The following is a 23,227-nucleotide window of genomic DNA, read 5'->3' as shown; positions in this document are numbered from 1 at the left end:
ACCCCATTTCTACCTTCCAAAATTTTGCCCATCTTTCAATCTCTTGGGCAAATGGCTCCTTCAAACTCTCCCACACTTTCCTGATTAGAATTAACCATTCTCTTCTTTTCACCGTTTTGAATTAGAATGTTAAAAATAAAAGCATACATAGCAGTCTTCCTCATACAGTTTTTATAATATGTCTCTGCATCCCTTATAATTCTATAGAATACTTGAGACCATGGATCTCATATTGAATTTTCATAATAGCTACTGTACCTCAATATAATGGTCAAGTTTAATTTTAGGGATAAACATCTAAAAAATTCTCAATACTTATTCTTAACACATGAGCAGCCAGTCTGCATTTCCTAAATATATTCCTAACATGGAAATATAAATTACATCATCCAGAAATTTAGAAATAGAGAAAGCAATCATTAAAACAGATCCCATATTAAAACAAAAACCTCTGTATTTCAGAAAGACCACCTTATTGATAAAGCAATAGGAAAACAGTCTCAAAGAAACACCTGAACCTCAACAGGTCAACTTCTTTAAGAGATAAAACAAAACTCAAGCAAGGGTAGTCAGTTACCTGCATGAGCAGAAAGAGGTGAGTGTGGTCTGGGCAAGGCCGGGGACTGTCCATTGCCTATCAAGCTTTTCCGGTTGCTTGTTCGGCAACTGTTAAAAGGAAAAAAAATCAGTTTTAAAAGGAGAATATAGTATCAATGATATTCAAGTACATCCAAAGTATACATAGTCTAAGTTGAATAATCCACAGTATCTGTTCATGCTATTGCCAAAGTTTTTGCAAATTATTATTAGGCACTAATATTTGAGAAGTGGCTGTCTTAAATATTAGAAACTAATGTAGTGGTGGTGAAGCTATGACCTGTTATTTTTCTATAAAGACAAGACATGTTAATGTATGAGTTGCTCTTTCTAAACTAAAACCTAAGTATTTGGGGTAAATTGCAATGTTGACACTTTGCAATAAATACGATGGTTTTGGCTTGCAGTTTGGGCACTCAGTCTCTAAAAGGTTTGCCATCACTGCTATAATGTATTCATATAGCAAAGCACCATCAATATTCCTCAGCACCAGGGAAGCTAAAACCAAATGCCTTCTTTCTGTTCTTGTGTGTAAATATGTGACGTGCCATACATACAAGTGATAAATTAAGGATTCAAATCAGCAAACCACAGGTAGCATCTTTGTTGACATGCAATTTCTAATAGAAAATTACATGCAATGAAGCACATTGACATCAATCTTACAATGATATATTAATTAAAAATCTAATTATTTAGACAAATTTCATATCTGCGCCTTTTGTCAATCGAACAGCTGATGCCTAAGAAAAATGTATTTCACCACTCATTTTTCATCTTGTATACTGCATTCACACTCCTTATTGACGTACATTTCAAAATCATAAAAAGATTCCAGTGTATTAAAATAATAGTGATGGGCCTTTCTCATAAGATTGCTAGCTACTGACTGTATCTTGAATACCCAGTAAAGAGAAATAAATTAATATCAGAAGTCAACTACTATTTCCTGTTTCTGCTAGTAGGAAGTTATAAAGTAGTTAATTTGAGTTCAGGGTAACTTTCACAAGCTTCAAAAAAAATAAGGAAAATATAAAACCCACTGACGGTAAAGTAGATATTATCTCACTTTCAATTACTTTCCTCCAATACAGATTGGCACTTTATTCTCTAGCATCAGTAGGAGAAAGAAATAGTTAGGAGAAAGTGACAGAATCCAGCAAGTTTACCCCCTATATTTCACCTACTAGTGTTAGGGCACTGTGACCCAGCGGTCCTGTATGTGTTAGGCCCTCAGCCATCAAGAGTTTAATCGCAATGTCTTTTAATCCAGAACAGACTTATGCAGGTGAAAGAGGTATGTTCCCTTGATTTCTAAATTCAGTACAGGACTTCAAAAATTTCAGAGTCTATAAAATATTCGAAAGAGGGAATTTCTAAATATTCAAAAACAATATTGCTATCCTAAACTCAGTTTCTTTCAGCAATATTGACTTGGGAATAATACCACTTGCTGCTTATTATCATTTGTCAACATTCCCATATTCACAATTTGTTAAGGTCAGGCTGCATCATTTTATTTTCCTTGAGATAGCAATCAACATCCCTTAGCATTATCTGTGAGTTTAATTAAGCTCCAGTTTACTCAGCCTTAAAGAAGTTGTTGAATGAGAACAGACTCTTGGTGCTTAATTATGAAGGTGGATTGTGATATTACCAACTCATCCATCAAACACTGATTTGATCTATTAGATTCATAATCATCAAATGAGACCCTAATTGTTTTAAAAAGATACTATATAATATATTTAGTTTTAATTCAAGTTAATGTCTCCTTTCCTCTCAGTAAAGGAATATTAAATATATGAACTTGCTGATGTTAATAAAAGAAATTATAAATGACAGATTTATATCCAGGAAATCTCAGTAAATTCATTTCACAAGTTAACGAAATTGGTTTAATTATTATAAAAATAGCTACTTGTATTTTTATATTAGTGTTTGAGCTATACAATATATAGATTTTTTTCAATATATTTAGTGTTGTATGTAAATAAAGTGAATAAGACATGTATATCAATACAAATATAATTAATATCCACTGATATTAATGAAATAATACCCACTGGTGAAATATGCTTACTTAAAATTAGGAAATGTTTTTTAAAGAAAACCTTAGAAAATGGAATTTTCCTAGCTACCATATAGAATGATTAGTGTACTACTACAACAAACACAATAATTAATAATTCAGATTTAAAATGAAGAAAACCACAAACAAAAGCCTTCACAATTTTATCAAAGTATATAAAAAAGGGTGAAAAAAAGTGATTCCATAAAAATCTCAAGGAGAAGTATATAAATAAAACCTGGAGGTAGGGTCTGAGGATGTAGCTCAGTGGTAGAGTGCTTACCCAGCATGTGTGAGGCCCTGGGTTCAATGCCCAGTAATACAAAATAAAACAAAAACAAAACTGAAATACATTTTACTTGAACAATCAGAGGCATAGTTCACTGACTAACGCCATAAACATTTAAAGCATACATAGCTGACAATGTATTCCATAACCTCCTTATCTTCTGTATGAAGCTACAAAGGGCATTTAAATCCTAACAGACTTGGAACTTTATGGAACCAACAAACAGAAAGCTTTGAAACATGAAATACCGAACATGGCAAAACCAGAGTTTATAAAAGCACAGTTCAGGCAGATTTCCATGAGTACACAAAACAAATCTTCATACTTAAGGAATAAGCCTCACAAATGAATCTGTCACTAACAATCTCAAGGATAAGGCAACATTTTCCAGTACCACATTTTATCCTGAAATATGTAGCTCTTAACCTAAACTAACACTTTTTAAACCCTGGGGCCCTGCTGAGATGTTTTGTGGGTAACTTTTCCAAGGTGAGAGAAAGGATTGCCATCCTATCTCAATACCCCCTGCTTCCAGTACCTCTGAGAGCCATCTAATCTTATTGCTCTTGGTGGCTCCTTCCCAATAAATAAATTAAATCTGCACTGAACTCCACAGGAAGGTAGTTTCAAGTTGACAGAATGGATGAGCACTTGCCACATACACTACCACAGTAGCTGGGTACTGCCTTTCTTAGGAACAGCACTGGTGTGAAATGCTGTTCTGGCCTCTGTCATCATTATTTATTCATTCAGGTGTCCCATACTTTTCTGTCCATGCCAGGAGAAGCTTATGGTATCCAAGTGTGAAGATGGCTTCCCATGTGTTCATGACCACACCAACTTATTCAATCCACATAGTGATAAAATCACTTAGGCCAAATAAAGCTTTCTTCCCTTCACCAGGGTGACTAAGTCAATTCCGGCTTGTTTTTCTAAGGCAGAGTCACCAAGGGAAAAACAGGATGTCCTACTAGGCAAAAACACTACTTCTATAACAGAAATATTTCCTCATTCATCCTCATCCAGCAACTGACCTTGTAGAATATTACAGCTTTCATTTTTAGAGACAAAAGTATATCACTACCAAAATAAAACTGGAGAACAGTTACAAACCTGAGTTTCAGCTATTCTACCCACAAAGGCATACTTTCATCCTCACCTTTCAAAAAAACATGGAACCCCTTTGCAGGGCCCAGACTTCGGTCTAAAAGTTAAACTAATATCCACTGCCCACCAAGTCCCTCTGCTTCTCCGCTCTCCAGCTGAAGCAACATGGTAACACCTACTTTTCCTGTGCGTAGGTAACATGTTCAATTTGTACTCTAAATCTGGAGGGTGACTATCATAGTTACGTTAACACAGTGGACACAGAAAGATTCTCTGCTTGCAAAATCAGAACTTGGCCCGAAGCCAGCCACATACAATTCGAGACAAAGGCAAAGTTACGCAATGGATTAGGACAGGGACTGATAATGACAAGTAATCATTTCCCATTACCTCATTCATTTGGTTCCACCCAGGGACAACTATGAGGCACTGAAAGGAGGATCTTGCATACACAAGGCACAAGACAGGCACCCTGCCCACTATGGCCTGGGGATCTGGGAAGAAGGGCAGGGTAGGAAGATGAGGACAGTACTGTTGCATGAGCAGGACCAGCTGGCCCTTGACGAGCACTGTGTGTAAGGGCAGCCACTCCATGGTGACACTTGCTGCAGTGTTTTGAAGCCATTATGAGGAAGTGCTGTGTTTTTCTGCATGGTTCTTGCTGAAGCAGGTGGAATAAAGATTGAACAGGGCCCCACCCTGCTCTGCAAGTTCATGCTCACTATCACCAAAGCAGTTCCATAAGAAGCTTCTCAGGCTTAATCACTGATAACAGTTCTTAGAAGATAAAGAGATGGACCATGAGTTTCATAATCTAAATCAGCCCTGACTCAGTTGGAGAACAAAGGAGAACATAGGCTCCTAAGATGACCATATCCAGGGAGGGTGGGGGTATTATTTTTGGCCCCAATCATCCACATTCTATTTCTGCCTGAAATGTCTTTAAGCTCAAGGCTCCATACAAAGGCATGGGGGGGGGCTCTGCAAATATGCATACATTTATTTATTTATTTGGTACTGGGCATCAAACTCAGGACCTTGTGCTTGCGAAGGAGGCGGCGGAACCACTGAGCTAAATCCCCAGCCCTATTCTGCAAACTCTTGACACCTGAATTGGTCACAAATCACCTGTTAACCACCCTCTACCAGATCTCTAAATACCATAAAGCCCAGTTGGCTGTGGCCTTTTGCAAATGTTCTGAGCAACTTTTAATTTAATTTTAAATTACCTTTATCTTGAGACATGAATTCTGAAAATGTCTGATCACAGCAAGCCAAGTCAGAGGAGGAAACTACAACAGTCATTCTGACGTTCACAGCTGACTTGAAGGTCAACAGTTCAGCGTGTGAGGAGTCACCACAGAGGGGCAGTAACAACAGTGGATACAGCAGTAAGAGCCCCTGCAATTCTCAGAAGCTGGGTTATAATTTATTACTTAATCTCAATGGAAATTTTGATAAATGTGCACAGGAGACCAATTATAGGCCAAAACTTTACCATAAGTGAACATCTGCTATTTCTGAATACCCGCAATTGAATCTGAACATTTCAATATTCTTTAAACAGAGTAAGGATGAACCTGCACCTGAACAGAAGGCAGAAATCATCAAGTGAACTGCTGAATACATGTTATAAACTAGGAAGGTTTCCATCTCTATCTTTCCAGTGAAGGGTTTGGACCCCCTTCAATAAGGGAAATAGACACAAAAAATTTTTTTTGGTCCATGAAATTTTTTTAAAGATTAAAAAAATAATCTAGTAATTTATACACACTCTGGAATGAAGGACATTTGTCTCATTTGTTTCGAATCTTTAAAAATATTTCTAGAGATCTTAAGAAAGAAGGAAATACAGTGACATTTAAATGAGTAACATCTTCTACTCTCCAAATAGGCAAGTACTAAAAGAATTGTGGTTTATAGCCTTCCCACTGATTCTAGTACTGTAGCACAACTATATGTATAACAAACAGAATATGTGTGTGGTTCTACATTTTTTTACAAGTGGTATCATATGTAAGGACAAACAGACAACCATTTGGAATTGTGCAGAAGAAATTAATGCGTTTCCCTTTAAAGCCCTACACATTTCAATGTCTTTCTACTGACCAGGCTATTGTAAAGCTCTGTCAGGGTTCAGGTTAAGTTGCAGAACTCTGGTGGTAGTAACACAAATGACCCTTGTGCAGAATAATGTACAAGAATTTTATCTGGTAGAGGAACAATTGATCTCACCACCAATGAGAGATGACCTATAAACATTTACTAACCCTAATACACCCCCAAAAACCACTGTTCTATAGGATGTTAACTAGTTTTGCCTTCATAAGCAATTCATTTCATCATTCCTGATTGCACGTATATATGCCTTTTACAAAATCTCCTTTGAATCTGTTTTAATACATTACTGCTGCTTTAGCACACTATACATTAGACACATTGTATAACTTGCTTTTTTTCTACTCACATATTTTTGAGATTTAACCATGGCAACATAAATATGGGTCCAATTCATTTCTTTTTTAGATCACTTACTTGCAGCAGACTTTAACATTCTTAAATGCATCAAAATTACATATTATGGACATTTCTTTTTCCTCTCTATAACATTAAATATCTAGGATTCTATGCATTTGTAAATATGATTCCAAAAGACATGGAAAAATGCCTTTAATAAAAGTTGCATTTAAAAGAAAAATTATATCATGCAACATAAAGAAAATCTCCCTTAAAATCTCTGAACACTTTTCCCCTAAATATTGCTTATTGATGCCTCCCTAAACCTCTTTCTCTGCTTTCATTCTATTGTTTTTCTCAAAAATCACTGCCTTTGTCAAGTAAATCAATCAATCCTTTCTCTGACCATTTTAAAGTCTGTATTTTCACCACTTTTCCTGAACACCAGAAAGCCATACCTAATAGCTCACTGGATAAACACTATTTCTTCTTAAAGAAGACAGAGAAGAAAACTTTACTACTTCTGAACTGTCACATATGTGTTCTTTACTGCTTATTTGATTTTTTTTGATGCCAGGGATCGAACTCAGGCCCTCATGCTTGCGAGGCAGGTGGTGTAACCACTGAGCTAAATCCCCGGCCAGCTACTTATTTGAAGTTAGAGTATCATCATGAAATCATGGCTCCTCCAGGTGCTCATTAATTCATTCAACAAATTACTTTTTGAGTCTCTGAGATATGGTAGGCATTGTTCTGAATAAGCAAAATCCCTGGCCTCATTCTGAGGGGAGAAGCAGATAATAAACACAGTTAATTAGTAAAATTTATAGTATATGATATGATATAGTGGAGGAAAGGTAATACAAAAGGAAGGATAGAAGAGGTAGATGTGGGAAGCCATGGTTTTAAACAGGTGTTTAGGACAGGCCTCGCTGGCAAGGTGGTATTTGGTAAGGTTAAGAAGTAAGGGAATGAACACCGCACAAGCAAAGGCCCGGAACCACGAGGGTCCCAGGAGGAGCCAGCAGTCTGATGGGCAGGAGTAGAGTGAACAGCAGATGCTCCATAGAACTGTATCTGGGAGAGATGATGGAGTCGGATCTGTGGCACACTGAAGGCCATAGGAGGGAGTCTTATTTTCAGTTTGACAGAAAATGGAAGCCTTTAGGTCTTCTTTTTTTTTAAACACAATCTGATTTTTGTTTTAAGAGAATCATTCTGCCTTATAAATTGAAATGGCCAAAAGCAGCAGCAGGAATACCACCCGTTAGGAAGTGAAGTTGACATGCATCCCAAATGCACGCTCATCTTCTGAGAGGCTGCTTTCAACTTGGTGTTTTATTTGAAACATTTGAATAAAAATGGCCCCCAAATTAAATGCCAATGTCATATATTGGTCAATGTCCAGTGCCTCCAAAGTACTGGAGAAATAGCAAGTGCTGGTAGTGCAATGAGTAGAAAGCCCCAGTACTTTCGGCCTTTGTACACTGTATTTGCATCAATGTAATGATCCAGTTCCTAGCAGTCAGGAGGGCCTGATTATTGATACGATTGGCTTGATACTTGAACTAAACTCTTCCATTAGTGGAAAAACACTTTTTAAAGGCATTACTTATAATAGGAATAAATGGTTGTTCACACTGTTTTGGTCTATGGGCAAAAAATGTACCATAATTACAACAGTTAGAGGAAAATACAGGTCTTCAGGCTTTCAAAAGTTCTGAGCAAAATCAATAGGCAAATATATATCCTTGTACACTGCCTCTTAAGAAATATTAATCCATTAAGATAAGCCCATGGTGAAGTCTGTCCCAATTTTCTGTCTTCATAGAGAAAAAGACAGCTGAACACACAGATATTAGGAAGACATTACCCAGTGTAATGGATAATTGCAGTGTGTTTCTTACGTACAGAGTATTATGGGAGACAAGAAAATGAAGAGATTCTCAAAGTGTTTACATATAAGAGAAAACCAATTCACAGATAACTATATTCTCAGAAGAATTTGGATGAGACGTACAAACAAAAAATGTGTGCGAGATAAATTCCCAACCAGCTTTTACACATATTTTTCATAAACAGCAAACACTAGATTTTTTTATAGTACATAGTGTGTATTGCTAATTACTCAGCAGTCTCATGGATGTTCTTAAATAATCCCATCATCTCTGGGGCTGGGCCAATGGAAATACATTTTTGAGAATTTATTTCTTCCAAGTATCCTCTACTATAAGGTTATTTCAATGTAGACTAGCAACTTAATTATTTAGATGTGTTTGACATATCATAGTGAACCCTGTTATATTATTAATATGTGACTGATGGTGACTGACATTCCTTATGTTATATATCTCAGTACTCACAGCCATCAGAGTAACATTCATCCAACACCATAATCTGAGATTCTACATGAAGCTTACAATCTAGGAGGGAGGATGAATTCCTTGAGCCTAAGCCATTTTATATAAATCCCTTTGGATACCCAAGGAAATACGGCAAATAACTTGAATAGAGATACACTAAAAATAGCTTTTGGCAAAGCCAGGACCTCATGCATGCTCACTAAGCACATACTCTACCACTGAGCTGCACCCCCAGCCCCAAGACATTAAATATTTTTTAATGACTAGCTAAATATGGGTCCTTGCCTTAAGAAATTTATAATTTAACCTGGAGGACGTACACAATCAAGTTTATAAGACTAAATGATCTAAAATGATATCATAATACACACACTCCTGCAGGACACAGCAAGGCCATGTATCAGAAAGCTGAACAAGTCTGTGGTGCTGGATGCATAGTACGAACCATTATACTACAAAACCCTACAGATACATCATTCTGCATAAAATTACAATCGTGTCATCAGATAAAATGAAAGAGAGGCATAGCACAAAATCAAAGTAAAGAAGGAACTGGGAGGGCTGGGGATCTAGCTCAGTGGCACAGTGCCTGCCCAGCAAGCTCAAAGTCCTGAGTTTGATCCCTGTGCCAAAAAAAAGAAAAGAAGGGACTGGGAATGATATGATGGGATTTATAGAAGCAAGGTGTATTCAACTGCTAAACATGTTAGAAGAAAAAAGTAATTAAAGTGAGAAGGGCCTAAGAGTCAGTATCTGTGAATTTTTGGTGCAATTCATCTGCAAAATAATATGAGATTCTTGGTCTGACCATCTGTTAACATGAAGGTCCTTAAAAGTCTAGGAGAGTCAAAGATTGAGATGACTTGGATGTAAGATTAGTACAGAGGTACAAAGATCAGGCATAATAAAGAATACTCCCACTTGTGCTAACTGTAGAGAGTACTAGAAGGCAAAGGAGCTAAAGGGCAGGCGCTGTATCTCAAGATACCATTCAAATGCTGATGCCTGCCAGAAGGTTGCAGGGCCTCATTCCTAACTCCCGTGGTCTAATCTATTCTACAAGGATAAAGAGCAGCTATCACCTGGACTGCTCTACAGAAGGCAGGGCTATAAAAGTGACAAAGAGTAAAATTTTGGAGGGATGGACAAGGTGGAACCAGTTTTATAACTGGGTAAAAGATCAAGGTTAAACAGCTATGAGACCAATGCCCATGACTTTGCTTGTATTCAGTCAGGGCAATTACAATCAGAGACCAAAGAGAAGCCTACAGAAACATAAAGGAATTAAGAAAAAGTAAATAAAAAAAAAATCAACAGCCTCCTAAAAATCTCTTTTACACATGTATGTGTGACCACAAGTGCATGCGTGTGCAGAGGAGGGAATATATGACATAAGCAAATTGGTTTTTTTTTTTAATTTCCCAAGTTTTGTACTCAATATGAGTTTATCAAATAGCAGAGAACTAAATTTGCAATCCTACTACAAAAATGACTCTAATCAGTGTGTCCACATTGGATTATTCTAATTGGTCAATGAAAAGGAAAATCTTTGCAAGTCTTTGGAATGTGCAGGTCACACCAAACCAGAATAAATGTGAGAGCTTAAATCTAATGCTCGAATCTTCCTTTTTTTTTTATATACCATAAAATTTTACTATTAACTTCGTTATCATGTTTTATATTGGTTTTAAGAGCTAGTTAGTAGCTGTAGAGAGCTGGATTAGGAAGTGTCTTATACTCACATCTTATTTGGATATATATAACCGCTAAAATAGTATACTGTTTTACTCATTCCAGCCTTCTCTGAAAAGAAATTAAATTTTAGTTTAAGCTGCTATACTTAGAAATATTTAGTTTGGTAAGTATATTATAGTCTTTGAATATACTTTAGCTACACAGCTAAACACTACCTATAAAAATAAAAGGCTCTACTCCATCTCTCTGGTTCAGAGAAACAGAATCACCCCTTTCTGACCCACAAAACGGTGAGTTTGCTTCTAGGACCATAGAATATCCTTTGCATGATACTCAATGGAAATTTACTCTAGCCCAGAATGAACAGCATGACTATTTAACACCTTCCAGCTCTAAAGGAATTTTTTCTCACAGAGCAGTTTGTCACAACATTCTGCCCACAAGTGAACTTGTCCCTGACTCCATGTGCCTCTGCGATTAGAACACAAACATGCAAAGGCAACATCCGAGTTCCACTTGTTCTTTTCTGGGAGGCAAAATCATGTGGCAACGCGCCAGCCTTTTTCTGCTCAGTATGTTTTGTTGCTAGCTGCTCCTAATTCAGAATCTTGCAAAATGACATTCTGTTAATGACATGAATGTCAAAGCTGTGATAATGGGCAGAAGTAGAAGAAAATGTTTCCTAAATGGAGAAGCAACAGGAAAACTGCCAAAGTGGTATTAGATAACTTGTGTTTACCCCATACTTTAGGGCTTAGTCCCTTCTTGTTTCTAACATGAAGGGGAAGTTGCACTGTAAGAGGAGAAAAATAGCTCACCTTGGTGAGAGGTCAAAGGACTGTTTCCCCTTAATTAACTTGACAAATGTCTTTTCTTTTCCTCATTTGCATCCATCTCATTTTGCCAAGATGAAACTGGCCACCAGGAACCTATTCTCTTAGTAAAGACCAGGAGATGCTAGCCTGAAAGTTACTCAGTATTTGGTCTACGTAATGAATATTCCTTACTGTTATCATTTGTGGGCCACGTAACAAGATTGAGGGGCTCAAAGAAAATGCAATGAATTGCATCACCAATAAGAGGCAAATACAACCTTAGGAAGGGGATCTATATGGCTCCCACAATCAGGGTACATCAGACTGCGGAATGTGAAAAGGATACATATAACTAAAGAGGCTGACTCTTGGGCAGCAAGCCTTGATCATAAATGTAAATATTAACTTATTTATAGGAAGAATGTACCAGTAAGCAGGCAGGAATGGTGGGCTTTACAAACAGAAAAATGAAAGCTTTAGTCTCACAAGTTCAGAGTATCCATCCAAGCAGTGTCAGGAGCTTCAAACTGGGAACACAAGGTGGAGCAACTTACAAGAGACTGCGTCCAACAGACTACAGGGTTCCAGACTGTCAAAACCACGGGCATCAGCCCAGCTCAGCTCAAAGCCTTTCATCAATTAAGCCCCCATGTCCACTAACTTATCTCCCACACAGCCTTCTGACCAACTATAAAGGAGAGGTCTGCCCAAAAATGAATAATAAGAACAGTAACGATGACAACTGCTAACACTGCTCCAAGCAGTGACTGAATTTTCTTGACAATCCTGTAAGTAAGGGCTTCTTTTATTTATGGTTGTGAAAGTTGAAGAACTGAGTACTTCAGTAACTTGTTCAAGATCACACAGGTCCTAAGTGAGAGAACTGGAATCAAGCCCAGTTTGCTTAAGAACTTTGTGAAGAATGAGACCTCTGAAGGGCCTAAGCCCCATGATGATTATATTTATCCTTTGATATTAGTATCTCAGGATGCTGCCCTTACATAGATCACAGAAGCTTAGTGACTGTGATTCCATGCCTTTGAGATGGATGCTGCTCCCAGATGTTTTCAGGCTGCATCTTGAAAGTCAGGTACAATAGGCAGGTCAAGTTATCAACCTTCACACCAGATTAGGTTTTTCTGGAGGCAGTAAGCCTAACCTCAGTGCACAGACACCCCAAAGTCAGTAATCAGGGGTGCTTTCACCTAAGGATACTTTCACCTAGGGATACACCTGTATATATATTTGTTAAAACTCCTAGTAGACACACAAGTGAGGTGTGTACAGGACTGGATACTCCTCTACAGCCTATGCTCAAGGATCCCCGGGAAGATGACTCAACACAGGGATAATCCATGGCAAGCAGGCATTTTCTTCCTTAGCCCTTCCCAGACCAGCTGGTCTAGCCAGAAACAAAGGGGGAAGGAACTACGTTTGCGACTATGCGTGTGTGTCAGGTTTGTGTTTCGGTGTTTCTGATGCGAAAAAACATCAGAATTCAGGTTTCTGATGTGAAGCATCTTTGCACGCAATGGCTTTGGAGAAAAGGACTAACTGCCCACATTAAGAATCAAATTTGGCCAGCAGAGGACTAAAGGATTAAAGTTATTCACAATTAATATATCTCAAAACAAAGCAGACAGTATTGAAAACCTACTTGCCACACCTATAGCCTGGTGACCACCAAATTTTGGATTCTTCAATTCCACTTACTATTTCAAGATGTAGCTCCTCTAGTCTTATATCCTCCCCTCCATCTTGCCTCCTAAACTTCATAAGAACATGCATAAGAAAGGTCTGCGTATAAGAAAAAGGCCTGCTAAATTGTGTGTATTTGATTAAAAGCAGGCCAGAATACACATTTTCTTTGGTTACAAAGGAAAAGTTGAGCTCTGATGCAGATCCTGAGGATCTCTGGGCTGCCTCTTAGAGGCATGGCTACCTGTTTCTCCTAATGTAGCCTTCCTAAAATGAGGTGACTTCATTTGTTCCCTAGCCCACGATTTGGTCCTTAGTAGTAAATATCCTGAGCTCCAGAAAAACTACACCAATTCCGCCTCTGCACCGAACTCACCAGACACCCAACCTAAACCCATTCTGCACTCCCTACAGTGACTCAGAGAGTTCCTGTTCATTGTGTCCCTGGAATCCTGTTTATTAAAGCTGTGGACTCCCCGACCTTCTTGTGGAAACTTTCTTAGTAGAAATTCAATGCTGTAGAGAGATGGCACCCTACTGTGTACATGTGTCACACTGAAAGGGATCCTAAATGATGCAGCCACATGAAATTAAACTGCATGTCAAACCAGAAGTAGGATACCTCCATGGAATGAAAACAAGTTATTTACACCATGAAAGAAGTAGCTGGGAAATCTTCTATTGGCCATCACCGCTTGTTTTTTCTAAACAGAGCTTAAATCCTATTGAAAGGGCAAATTACAAAGCAAAACAACAACACAGCTAAGACCATCTTGAAAATAAAATCTGTCAATAGCTACCAAATGAGTCATTCCTTTGGCTTTATGGCCACATCATATTTGTATTCACAGTATAATCATAAAATTGCAGGGCTCATTTTGTAATGAAGAGAGTTTTCTACTTCCTTAAATTAAGGATCTCTCTTCAGAGGCCTGTGTCTTCAGAAACCAGCCACAGGGATTGTTTATCACAATAGGCACCGATGTTTCTGAACTCACCAGATTACACAGTCAGAAGCAAAAACACTTGTACTTTTAGTTTACATCATAGATAGTACAACAAAATGTGATGCTATGTATATCAAGTGACAAGAAATTGTTTCTCGGGCTGGGGATTTAGCTCAGCATCACAGGGCCTGCGTGGCAAGCACAAGGTCCTGAGTTCAATCGCTGGTACCAAAAAGAGAAATTGTTTCTCATTTTACTTTAAAAAGATTACACAAACACCTTCTAAATCTGAACGATTCAATATTTTGGGATGAGGGATAGTGTAGTAGTACAGCGCTTGCCTACCAAGCAAGGGTTCCTAGGTTCAGTCACCAGCACTGCAGCAAAAACAAAATATCTGACATAAAGCACATAAGTGATAAGTATCAGGTTATACTGACTTTCTATAATCTGGTGGCAAACAGTTTTATGAAACAAAGTTAACTTCCACTGCCTCCACCAATACAACCATAATTTGGTTTTCTTGTTTTAAGTCAACTTGTTTTTCTGATATATATGTAGCTTTATTACTTCACCAAAAGTCTCCCAGTAGTTCTTTAAATGTATCTTGCCCAGGCAGAGGGAAACTTCGAGGTATCAAGAGCTAAAAGATTTGCTCCTGAGTTTGCAATCAGGAAATATGGGGAGGGAGAGATTTCCCTGCATTTCTTTTAATGGATCCATTGTTAGGTGACATTGTAATTGGAGATGACAAATACAACCATAATTTGGTTTTCTTGTTTTAAGTCAACTTGTTTTTCTGATATATATGTAGCTTTATTACTTCACCAAAAGTCTCCCAGTAGTTCTTTAAATGTATCTTGCCCAGGCAGAGGGAAACTTCGAGGTATCAAGAGCTAAAAGATTTGCTCCTGAGTTTGCAATCAGGAAATATGGGGAGGGAGAGATTTCCCTGCATTTCTTTTAATGGATCCATTGTTAGGTGACATTGTAATTGGGAAGATGACAAAAAAAAAAAAATATATATATATATATATACACACACATATATGTCTACATAAGTTTTGACAGAAACTAGGCAATCACGCTAAAATATATGACTAAACACACACAAAATAAAGTAACATAAAATCATCTAAACTATAAATGCAACAGTTTAGAGAAACTATGTGACTAAACACACAAAAAATAAAGCAACATAAAATCATCTAAACTAGGAATGCAACAAAGAAAGAGTTCCACACGCCGGCGGGTGAAATGTTTCCATCTTAGTTTACGTCTTTCTAAATAGGTAACATAATAAGGAAAGGTAGTAAACAAAGGAGTACTTTTTTTTTTTTTTTTTTTTAATCACTGAGGTATGAAAAAGAGGGATAAGGACAGAAGTTCCCAGGAAAATTACTCAGTATGCTAATAATATGTATTTGAACAAGATATGTAATTTTATTTATAAAACAATTTTTAAAAATCTTACACTACAGCTAACACTAGGAGGAGTAATAATATTTGGTAAGGAGAGAGAGAGAGAATGTGAAAGAAAATGAACGAATGAATGAATACCAACAGTGAGTCCGGCTGGATAGTTAAGAAAAATTCCTGGCACATTAATTTATAAATGCTAACCCCAACCTGAAATCCTACTGGCTCTCACTGTCATATCCTTGCTTCAGAGATTAGTCATTTTTCAACTCTTAAAACTTCCTCTTAAAAGAAAGAACTTTGATTAGTTTTGTACTCTCTCTTTGAAGATATGATTTTACCTCAAGAAGATTAATGTCTAGTCACCCAAAAAAGTCAGTCAATTTGTATAGAAATGAAGAAAACTGCTTCCCTGATCTTTTTTAAAAAAATTGTTTTTTTTAATTGCTAAGATCTAGGAATAGAAACAGGGTTGGCAACTTTTCTTAAGACGGTTCATTTTTGGGTTATTCTGTCCTCGAAATGCTTTTCATACATAAAATAAAATGTTTATTTTTTAAAATCTACCCACACTGCAAAGGCCTACTTCTCTCTGAGTCAAACTAGCCAAAAATCAAATGATGAATACGTCTGGAATCAGAAGAAACGGCTGCTTGTAGAGGTACAGGGCCTGGCTGGCCTGGCAAAAACTGAGCCGGAACCTGTACTGTCTAGTTCTTGCTGCGCCGCTCTCTGTCTTCTTGAGATCTCTCAGCTCCCACCCCAGAATTAACTGCCTCCTCTGTGTGGAAGTGTTTGGAGGTCATAATCAAGCCACCTAACCATAGACCTCCTTCTACACATCCCCTCTGTGGAACTTTTTCTGAGATGACAGGGAACAAAGAATGATGTGGAATGATTAGTCTTATTCTCAAGACAAAAACAAAAACAAAGCAAAACACCCTGAAAATGGTAGTTAAGCTATGTTACCACCACAAGATAGGACATAATTCCAAAAATGCTTACAAGGACACAGACGAAAAAGGAACACAAAGCCTAATACCAAACGTGTTTAAAATATATAGAATGAAAAACAAAATGAGTTGGAAAGAGACATTTATAAGTGGTGATTATTTCTCAGGTGTAGGAATATAGGAGTGTGAAGGAATGCTTGTACTTTGATTTCAAAAAAAATTTTTTTTTGTGGTGCTGGGGTTCAAATCCAGGGCCTGGAGTACTCATTGTACCACTGAGGCACACATACCCCCAGCCCTTCAAAAATATTTTAATTGTGAGCACTGTAATCTCTTATTTTGGGGAAAAAAGTATATCTTATAATGGAAACTGGTGTCTCTGCTAACATGGTAGCCACAATTCCTAAGAAGAGCAGAGGGGAGCAGAGAGGGGTGGCAGGGTATTGTGTATCGGGGCTCTGAGGGCCATGCATGCTGCTGCAGAGAGATGGGGTTAAGAACAGGCACCACGCTGAGCCAGCCAGGGCCCTGCCCAACATAGGCAGCCAAGAACTCCACAGCCTGGGTCCAAGCAGGCCACATCTTTCCACATAGGCTCAGATTGCTGGCTAGTAAACAGCTCCTGTGTAACATCCCTGGACTGTATCACAAAGGCTGCATAAAGAAGGTACAATACAACAACTGACAGACCAGATCCCCTTTGGTGGAGAAGCACTAGCCAGTCATAACTTACTCAGGAGCTGCCCAAGATACCAGAAAACTGTCTTCCCCTGGAAATCATCAATGCATGTCATTTTATGTTTTTAGCCAGAACCTATCCCTTCTCAGAACCTAATCTATATATAAAAAGAGACAAAACACACAATATTCACCATATAGTTTGCTACTAAACAGAACTGTTGCAGCCCTTTAATTATAATCCATGCCTGTTGGTTGTGTAGTCACAGAACTGTACCCCAAAGCTGGGCCAGGCCCATTCTAATACTAATTAACGATGGGGGCAGTCACAGCCAGACTTTCACACATTTAGTAGATTCCAGAAATGGTACAAGGAAAAGGTCTGCTTTACTTAAAATGCAAATTCCCCCAAACAAACACAAACAATCAAAGAAACAAAACAAAACACCAACTCTAGAGTTGCAGAGGCTTGAAAGGAATAGGGTCATGCCTGCATCTCACTCTAAACCAACACTCAGTCTTTCAGGGGAACATTTTTTCCTCCATTTATAAATTAACCCCCAAAGTTACATGAGAGCACTCATAAATGAAGACTTATCCTTACAGAATATTCACAAAGAGCACACAATTTTTATAGCACTAGATATAACATGCTGCTTTAAAATAATAACTCTACAGACATCTTTTGCCAACTTTACTGTTAAATAACATTCACTCGTTTTAAAGCTTTAATTACTGTTGGGCAGTAATTATCATATTGCATAGGAATATGGTGAAAGTGTCTCAAATTCGATTTGCAGAAAATAAACGCAAAGCTGCAATAGGGAATCTAACTAGAATCACACTGTCACATGGTGAGAAAGCAGAAAACCCCTAGTTCTGGACCAAGTGAACTTTATCTGTTATTGCACGCCTGACAGTTCAGGAAGGTCATCTGGCTTTCACTATAGAACCTGTGGCTGTAGAGCTAAAGGGTGAAAATGGTAAATTAGGAATGCAGCTCCAGAGAGAGTGGCAGGACCTCCTTCCTGGTTTTACAATCATTATTCTGCAACCACATGGTTCCCAAATGCCCATAGCATTCTTTGGCATGGACCTCATCCATTTCCCTCCTGAATCCTTTCCAGAGGTTGCAGAAATTCTATGCTTCTGCTTCAGGGGTAACAAAGAGTATTTCACCCCCGTCTGGAGTTCAGGGCCAGAAAAGAGATGTTGGCTTTCAGCACTTTATGCAAAAGCAGCATAGCAGAAACATCTGAATAAACTCTAAGGAGCATTCTAAATCCTCTAGGTGTGGCTAGTGATGAACCATAACAAAAGAGATAATTCTTTTAGGAGAGCTGTTTTAAATGAAGAGATTGTACAAAGCCAGATAAGACACATTATATTTAAATCACTGGCCAACAGGTTTATGCTCTAATCTCATGCATGAAATGTGATCTGCTATGAAGAGCAGGCTGCCAGAACAGGTCTCCTTCAGTGAAGATGAGCTAGATAAGGTTATATACCTAGAGTGAAATATAATATAGCTTACAGGCTATTCTCATACTTTGTTGTTTACCCGTATCTCCAGGGGGATGGCATGCTTAGATGTGGATTCACAATACACTATTGTTTGACAATAAAGTGATACTTTCCATTGAAACAAATTCATTTTGCTTAACTGACAAAGTTATTGCAAAGGCAAAAGTAAAAGTGACAAGTGTAATGGGAAAATAAACACTGGTAGACTGTCTTTCCACAGTAAAGTTAAATTTAATCAGTTGATCACGTTGCAAAATCAAGATCCTAACAAAATTCTTAAACCACCACATGTCACTGCTTTGGCATTGTAACATTGCTTAACTAATACAAACTAGCTCTCCATTACTTCAGAAGTGACTGCTTCACTTTTGACAGATGAGGAGCTTCTGTTGATTGGTCAGAAAAGCACAGAACATATTCTAGAATGTGAGCCATGTCTATGATGCAACATTCTACCCTGAACTAGAACTGTCTTGGCCTGAGCTTAATTTTTTTGTTTACATAGTCTCCTTAAAAAGAAGTATCTATAGCTGGGCATGGTGATGTGTGCCTGTAATCCCAGCACTTGTGAGGCTGAGGCAGGTGGATCGCTGTGAGTTCGAGACCAGCCTGGGCTACACATAGTGAGTTCCAGGTCAGTCTCAACTATGTAATGAGACCTTGTCTCAAAAAGAAAAAAAAAAAGGTATCTGTAATGACCAGGGGGGAAAAGCACAAAGAAATTAGGACCAAATAAAGTAATGCTTAATTACTATTCTATCAGTTAGGCAAGAACAAAATTCTACATTGCTACTTTAACATTAATAGCTGCCACTTCTTAAAAAGTGCTATCAAGTCAGCTAGAGCTTTTTTTTTTAAAAGAGCATTATTCACAGTAAGGACTAATTAGCTGCCAGAAATGAAATAAATTTCAAAGGAATACTATTGTATTCATCAAATACTGGTTTCCATCTACTTTCATTAACTTTATTCATTCTTGGTCTGCAAATCTTTGTAAGCATCCTCAAAGTAGGCTAAAAATGTTCATTATTCTAAGATATAAGACAGTAATTATTTTCAGTAATGCTGGATTGAAATCATTTTGTATACATGAAAATATGGTGTATCATTTCTTATGGTGCTTTAATAGTTGTCTGTACAATATAATATTACACATAAAATAAACAACTATTAATTGGAACTACTACATGTTACTTGTAGTTTATATATATAGTATATGGCTATGTATTTTCAGTTGAAATATATAAACACTTTCTTTTTCAGAAGTTTTAAATTGTTTTTCTAAAAAAAAAAAAATCTTATCATAAAGTTCTGTGATAACTATTTCCCACACTGACATATATGACTATAATGGAAAAATTAAGCTCTCTGATCAAAACAGACAAGACTTTGATGCTAACAGTAAACAGTTAGGTAAGAAGTAATCCAATTTATTTTGGTGGTTATATGGAAAACTTTGTGCTTCCTCAAATTAAAAATAATGTTGGCCGGGAATTTAGCTCAGTGGCTCCGCCGCCTGCCTCGCAGGAGCAGGCAGTCCCGATTTCTATCCTTGGTAACCCCCCCCAATAAATAAATAAAATAAAATAAAAATAGTGTTGACAACTAGTTGCTCTAAATTGACACCTGTGGCTCTCTTACTAGAGATCACAGGCTATTCACTGGTTAACCCATGTCTTGTCTTTGTGTAACCCTGGAATGATACCTGGCACAAAGGTACACTTGATTAGACAGTGCTGAATAGATGAATAATTTGAAAGCAATAAGCTAAGCAAAATGAAAAGAGAAAAAAAAATTGTTGAAAACAGGAATGGGGGAGTTTGGTCATAATAAACTTTGAATTTTCTTTAATCTTCCCTTCCTAAGCTGATGTTACCACTTTACAGTTTCCCCTAAAAATCCTGGAATCATTTTTAGGAAGCAAAGGAAGAACTATGACTATGGGATAGGCGGTGCTTACTGTCCCCAAAGTAAGGTTCTATCTATGGGCCCCAGGGGGTTATTCTAAAACGGAGTACACAGGTATGACAGGATAATTTACAGGACAATTTATGTGACTGGATATGTTCTGAAAGAATCTATAAGCTGCAGGGTTAAGGCAGCCACAGAGCATGAGTTTTTGGAAAAGGGACAGATTGCTTCTGACAAATAAGCACACACAGAATGCAAGTGACAGAAGTAGGTCACGATGAGTAAGTGAATTTTCCACTGACTCATTTCCACATGTACCACAGGCAAAGGACATCAGTGATCTGGTTCCCCACCTGAAAGCGCTGTACAGATCAGTTCACTGCAGACTGCCTGGCAGGAGACTGCCCTCCTGACCTGCACGCCAGGACTCAGGTAGCAAGGTCAACAGGCCAGACAGGAACAGCCACTTCAGAGAAATCCTCCTGGCTCTGGAAACTGACAACAGAGCCTATGCAAAGAAGTAAGATGATCCCTGCTCTTTCCTCAGTTGACAGATCAGCACAATTAGTTGAACAGGGCTGTGGCAATTAACATATATTTAACAAATGTGGGCAGGCAGTTTTTCAGCATTTAACTCTGAATGCAAAAACCAAACCAAACCAAACAAAAAAACCCTCTATTTTAAGTTTGATGGGGGAAGAAACCTGGGAAATTATTTCTAAGTACAAATTCATTTCAGTGCAAATGGAGCATACCACCGTAAATGTCAAATAGTCACCCTCCATTACAAAAAAAGGCCCCAGCCAATCGCTCCAACTTATTCAAAGTTCAGTGCATGAATGATCACAGCTCTGAATTTTCTGACTGAACTTAAAAAATGTCCTTATTAAATCAGGGTAAAGAGGTGACAAGAGATGACCATCATCTGTGAGCATTCTGGCTGCTCTAGCAGAAGACACTGGACAAATGGTGATAGTACTTCTGTCTGGGCAGAGGAAAGTGGGGTGGACAGTAACATGCAGACTGGTCTCCACCCACCAGGAACCTCCATTGAGATAAGTCTGTTGAATAAACGCCTACATTTTAATCTAGGGGAGACCATCCACGGATGAAAGCAAAAGCTTTCCTTTATACAGCAGGAAATACTATCTCTATCTGGAAGGATTCCACCTGATGAACATCAGTTTTACGTTTCCCACAGTTAGTTAGGTAGCATCACTCATTCTTTGAATAAAATAAGCAAATTCTAAGACAATGCTTAAAGCTATATGGAAAAAAACAAACAAAACCTTTTCATTATAAAAGCTGATTGGCATGAGATCAACAACCATGACCTTGGCCTCTTTAGTACAATGCTCTATTGAACTAAGATACTAAATAAAAATGTAGCTTTTGAGATACCTAAGGCTTTATAAAATGAGACATTGTTAAGCGAGCGACATAAAAACCCAAGATAGGGAAGGGCTGGGGGACAAAACATTTAGAAGACAGTAGGTGTTCCAAACATGCAATGTTCACACAGTGTTAATGGTTCAAACTAAGCTCTTGAAATTACAAAAGAGAATGGAGGGGCTTACAACCACAGCCTCATCACTACACAAAACAGGTCTTACTCCAAGTAAAACCCCGGGTGCTCTGACCATTTTGCCTCAGGACTGCACTGGTAAGTTTCACAGAAAAGAAAAGGTATTTATTTTCTGAGTTAAAATATCACTTGGATGATCTATTTTTGTCACCACTGCTATGGTTACCTCTTTAAAAACCAAAATGATGATTATGCCATTTTATAACAGCTATTCAATAACCATCAGATATGGTCATCTCTTTTGAGTACTCTTTTGAGTCATCTCTCCCAGTACTAATCTGTTTCAAGCCAGAGTTGAGAAAGAAAACAAGGCTAGAAAACCAAGGGTCATGGAATAAAAGTATCAAGTCTATTACTAAATTAACTATGTAGCTTTTATATTGTATTGCCCTGTTAAAGACCTATGATGATGCGAATGACAACCCATATGTGTGCAAATTATCTGGATAATTAAAATATGTTTGATTGATAATTTGGTTTTACAATCCCCTATACTTTATTAAATACACATAACATTTAACATTGAATCATTTTAAATCTTTGTTAAATTTCAGCTTTAAACACATCTACATCTTCTGTAAATAAAACATATTTCATTAAATGTAATTTTGCAGTAATTCAGAGAAGTTCAAAATGTAATGAAAATACTGCAGGGGTCTTATCTTCAGATTAAGATCAACTTTGTATTACCTTATACATAGCACAAACTTTTCAAGTGCACAGCCAGCCATTTCAGTGCTATGGCTAACATGAAATCACAAATCCAACAGGAGAAAGCTTATACTGTCCTTCTTCCTGGCCTTTTCTCCACACCTCCTGCCATCCTACACACTTCAGTTTCCTCTATGTGGACACAGAAATCATGCTGCCAACAAAGGTTTTCCAAGTAGAAAATGCCTTTTTGTTTTTAACAAGAAAAAGAGAGTGAAAGAACAAAATAAAACACAGCAATCAAACACACTAACCCCAATTTCTATCACACTTCTACATCCTTAAGTACTCTTTCTTAGAGACTGGATCTATGGGATGAGAAGGTTTCCTCAACATACTTTTAACTACAAGGAAAATGCCAGCAGTACAATGACACATCCTGCTTTGATCAAAGCTCTTTAAATCCC

General features: G+C 37.7%; 1 protein-coding gene across 3 annotated transcripts in view; it reads right to left on the bottom strand.

Moving 5' to 3' along the window:
* Mast4 (microtubule associated serine/threonine kinase family member 4) overlaps positions 1-23,227 on the bottom strand; it is a 493,834-nt gene that overhangs the window by 113,379 nt on the left and 357,228 nt on the right. For all 3 annotated transcript variants that reach the window (XM_033761224.1, XM_010637279.3, XM_010637283.3), the window contains one exon: positions 578-666. In XM_033761224.1, the coding sequence (XP_033617115.1) occupies positions 578-666 (89 nt within the window). The remainder of the gene's footprint in view (positions 1-577; positions 667-23,227) is intronic.

This window comes from Fukomys damarensis, unplaced genomic scaffold (genome assembly GCF_012274545.1).
Source record: "Fukomys damarensis isolate Sample0158 unplaced genomic scaffold, DMR_v1.0_HiC HiC_scaffold_1, whole genome shotgun sequence".
NCBI lineage: Eukaryota > Metazoa > Chordata > Mammalia > Rodentia > Bathyergidae > Fukomys > Fukomys damarensis.
Note: the sequence above shows the minus strand (reverse complement) of the source record. Positions and strands in the feature narration are given on the sequence as shown.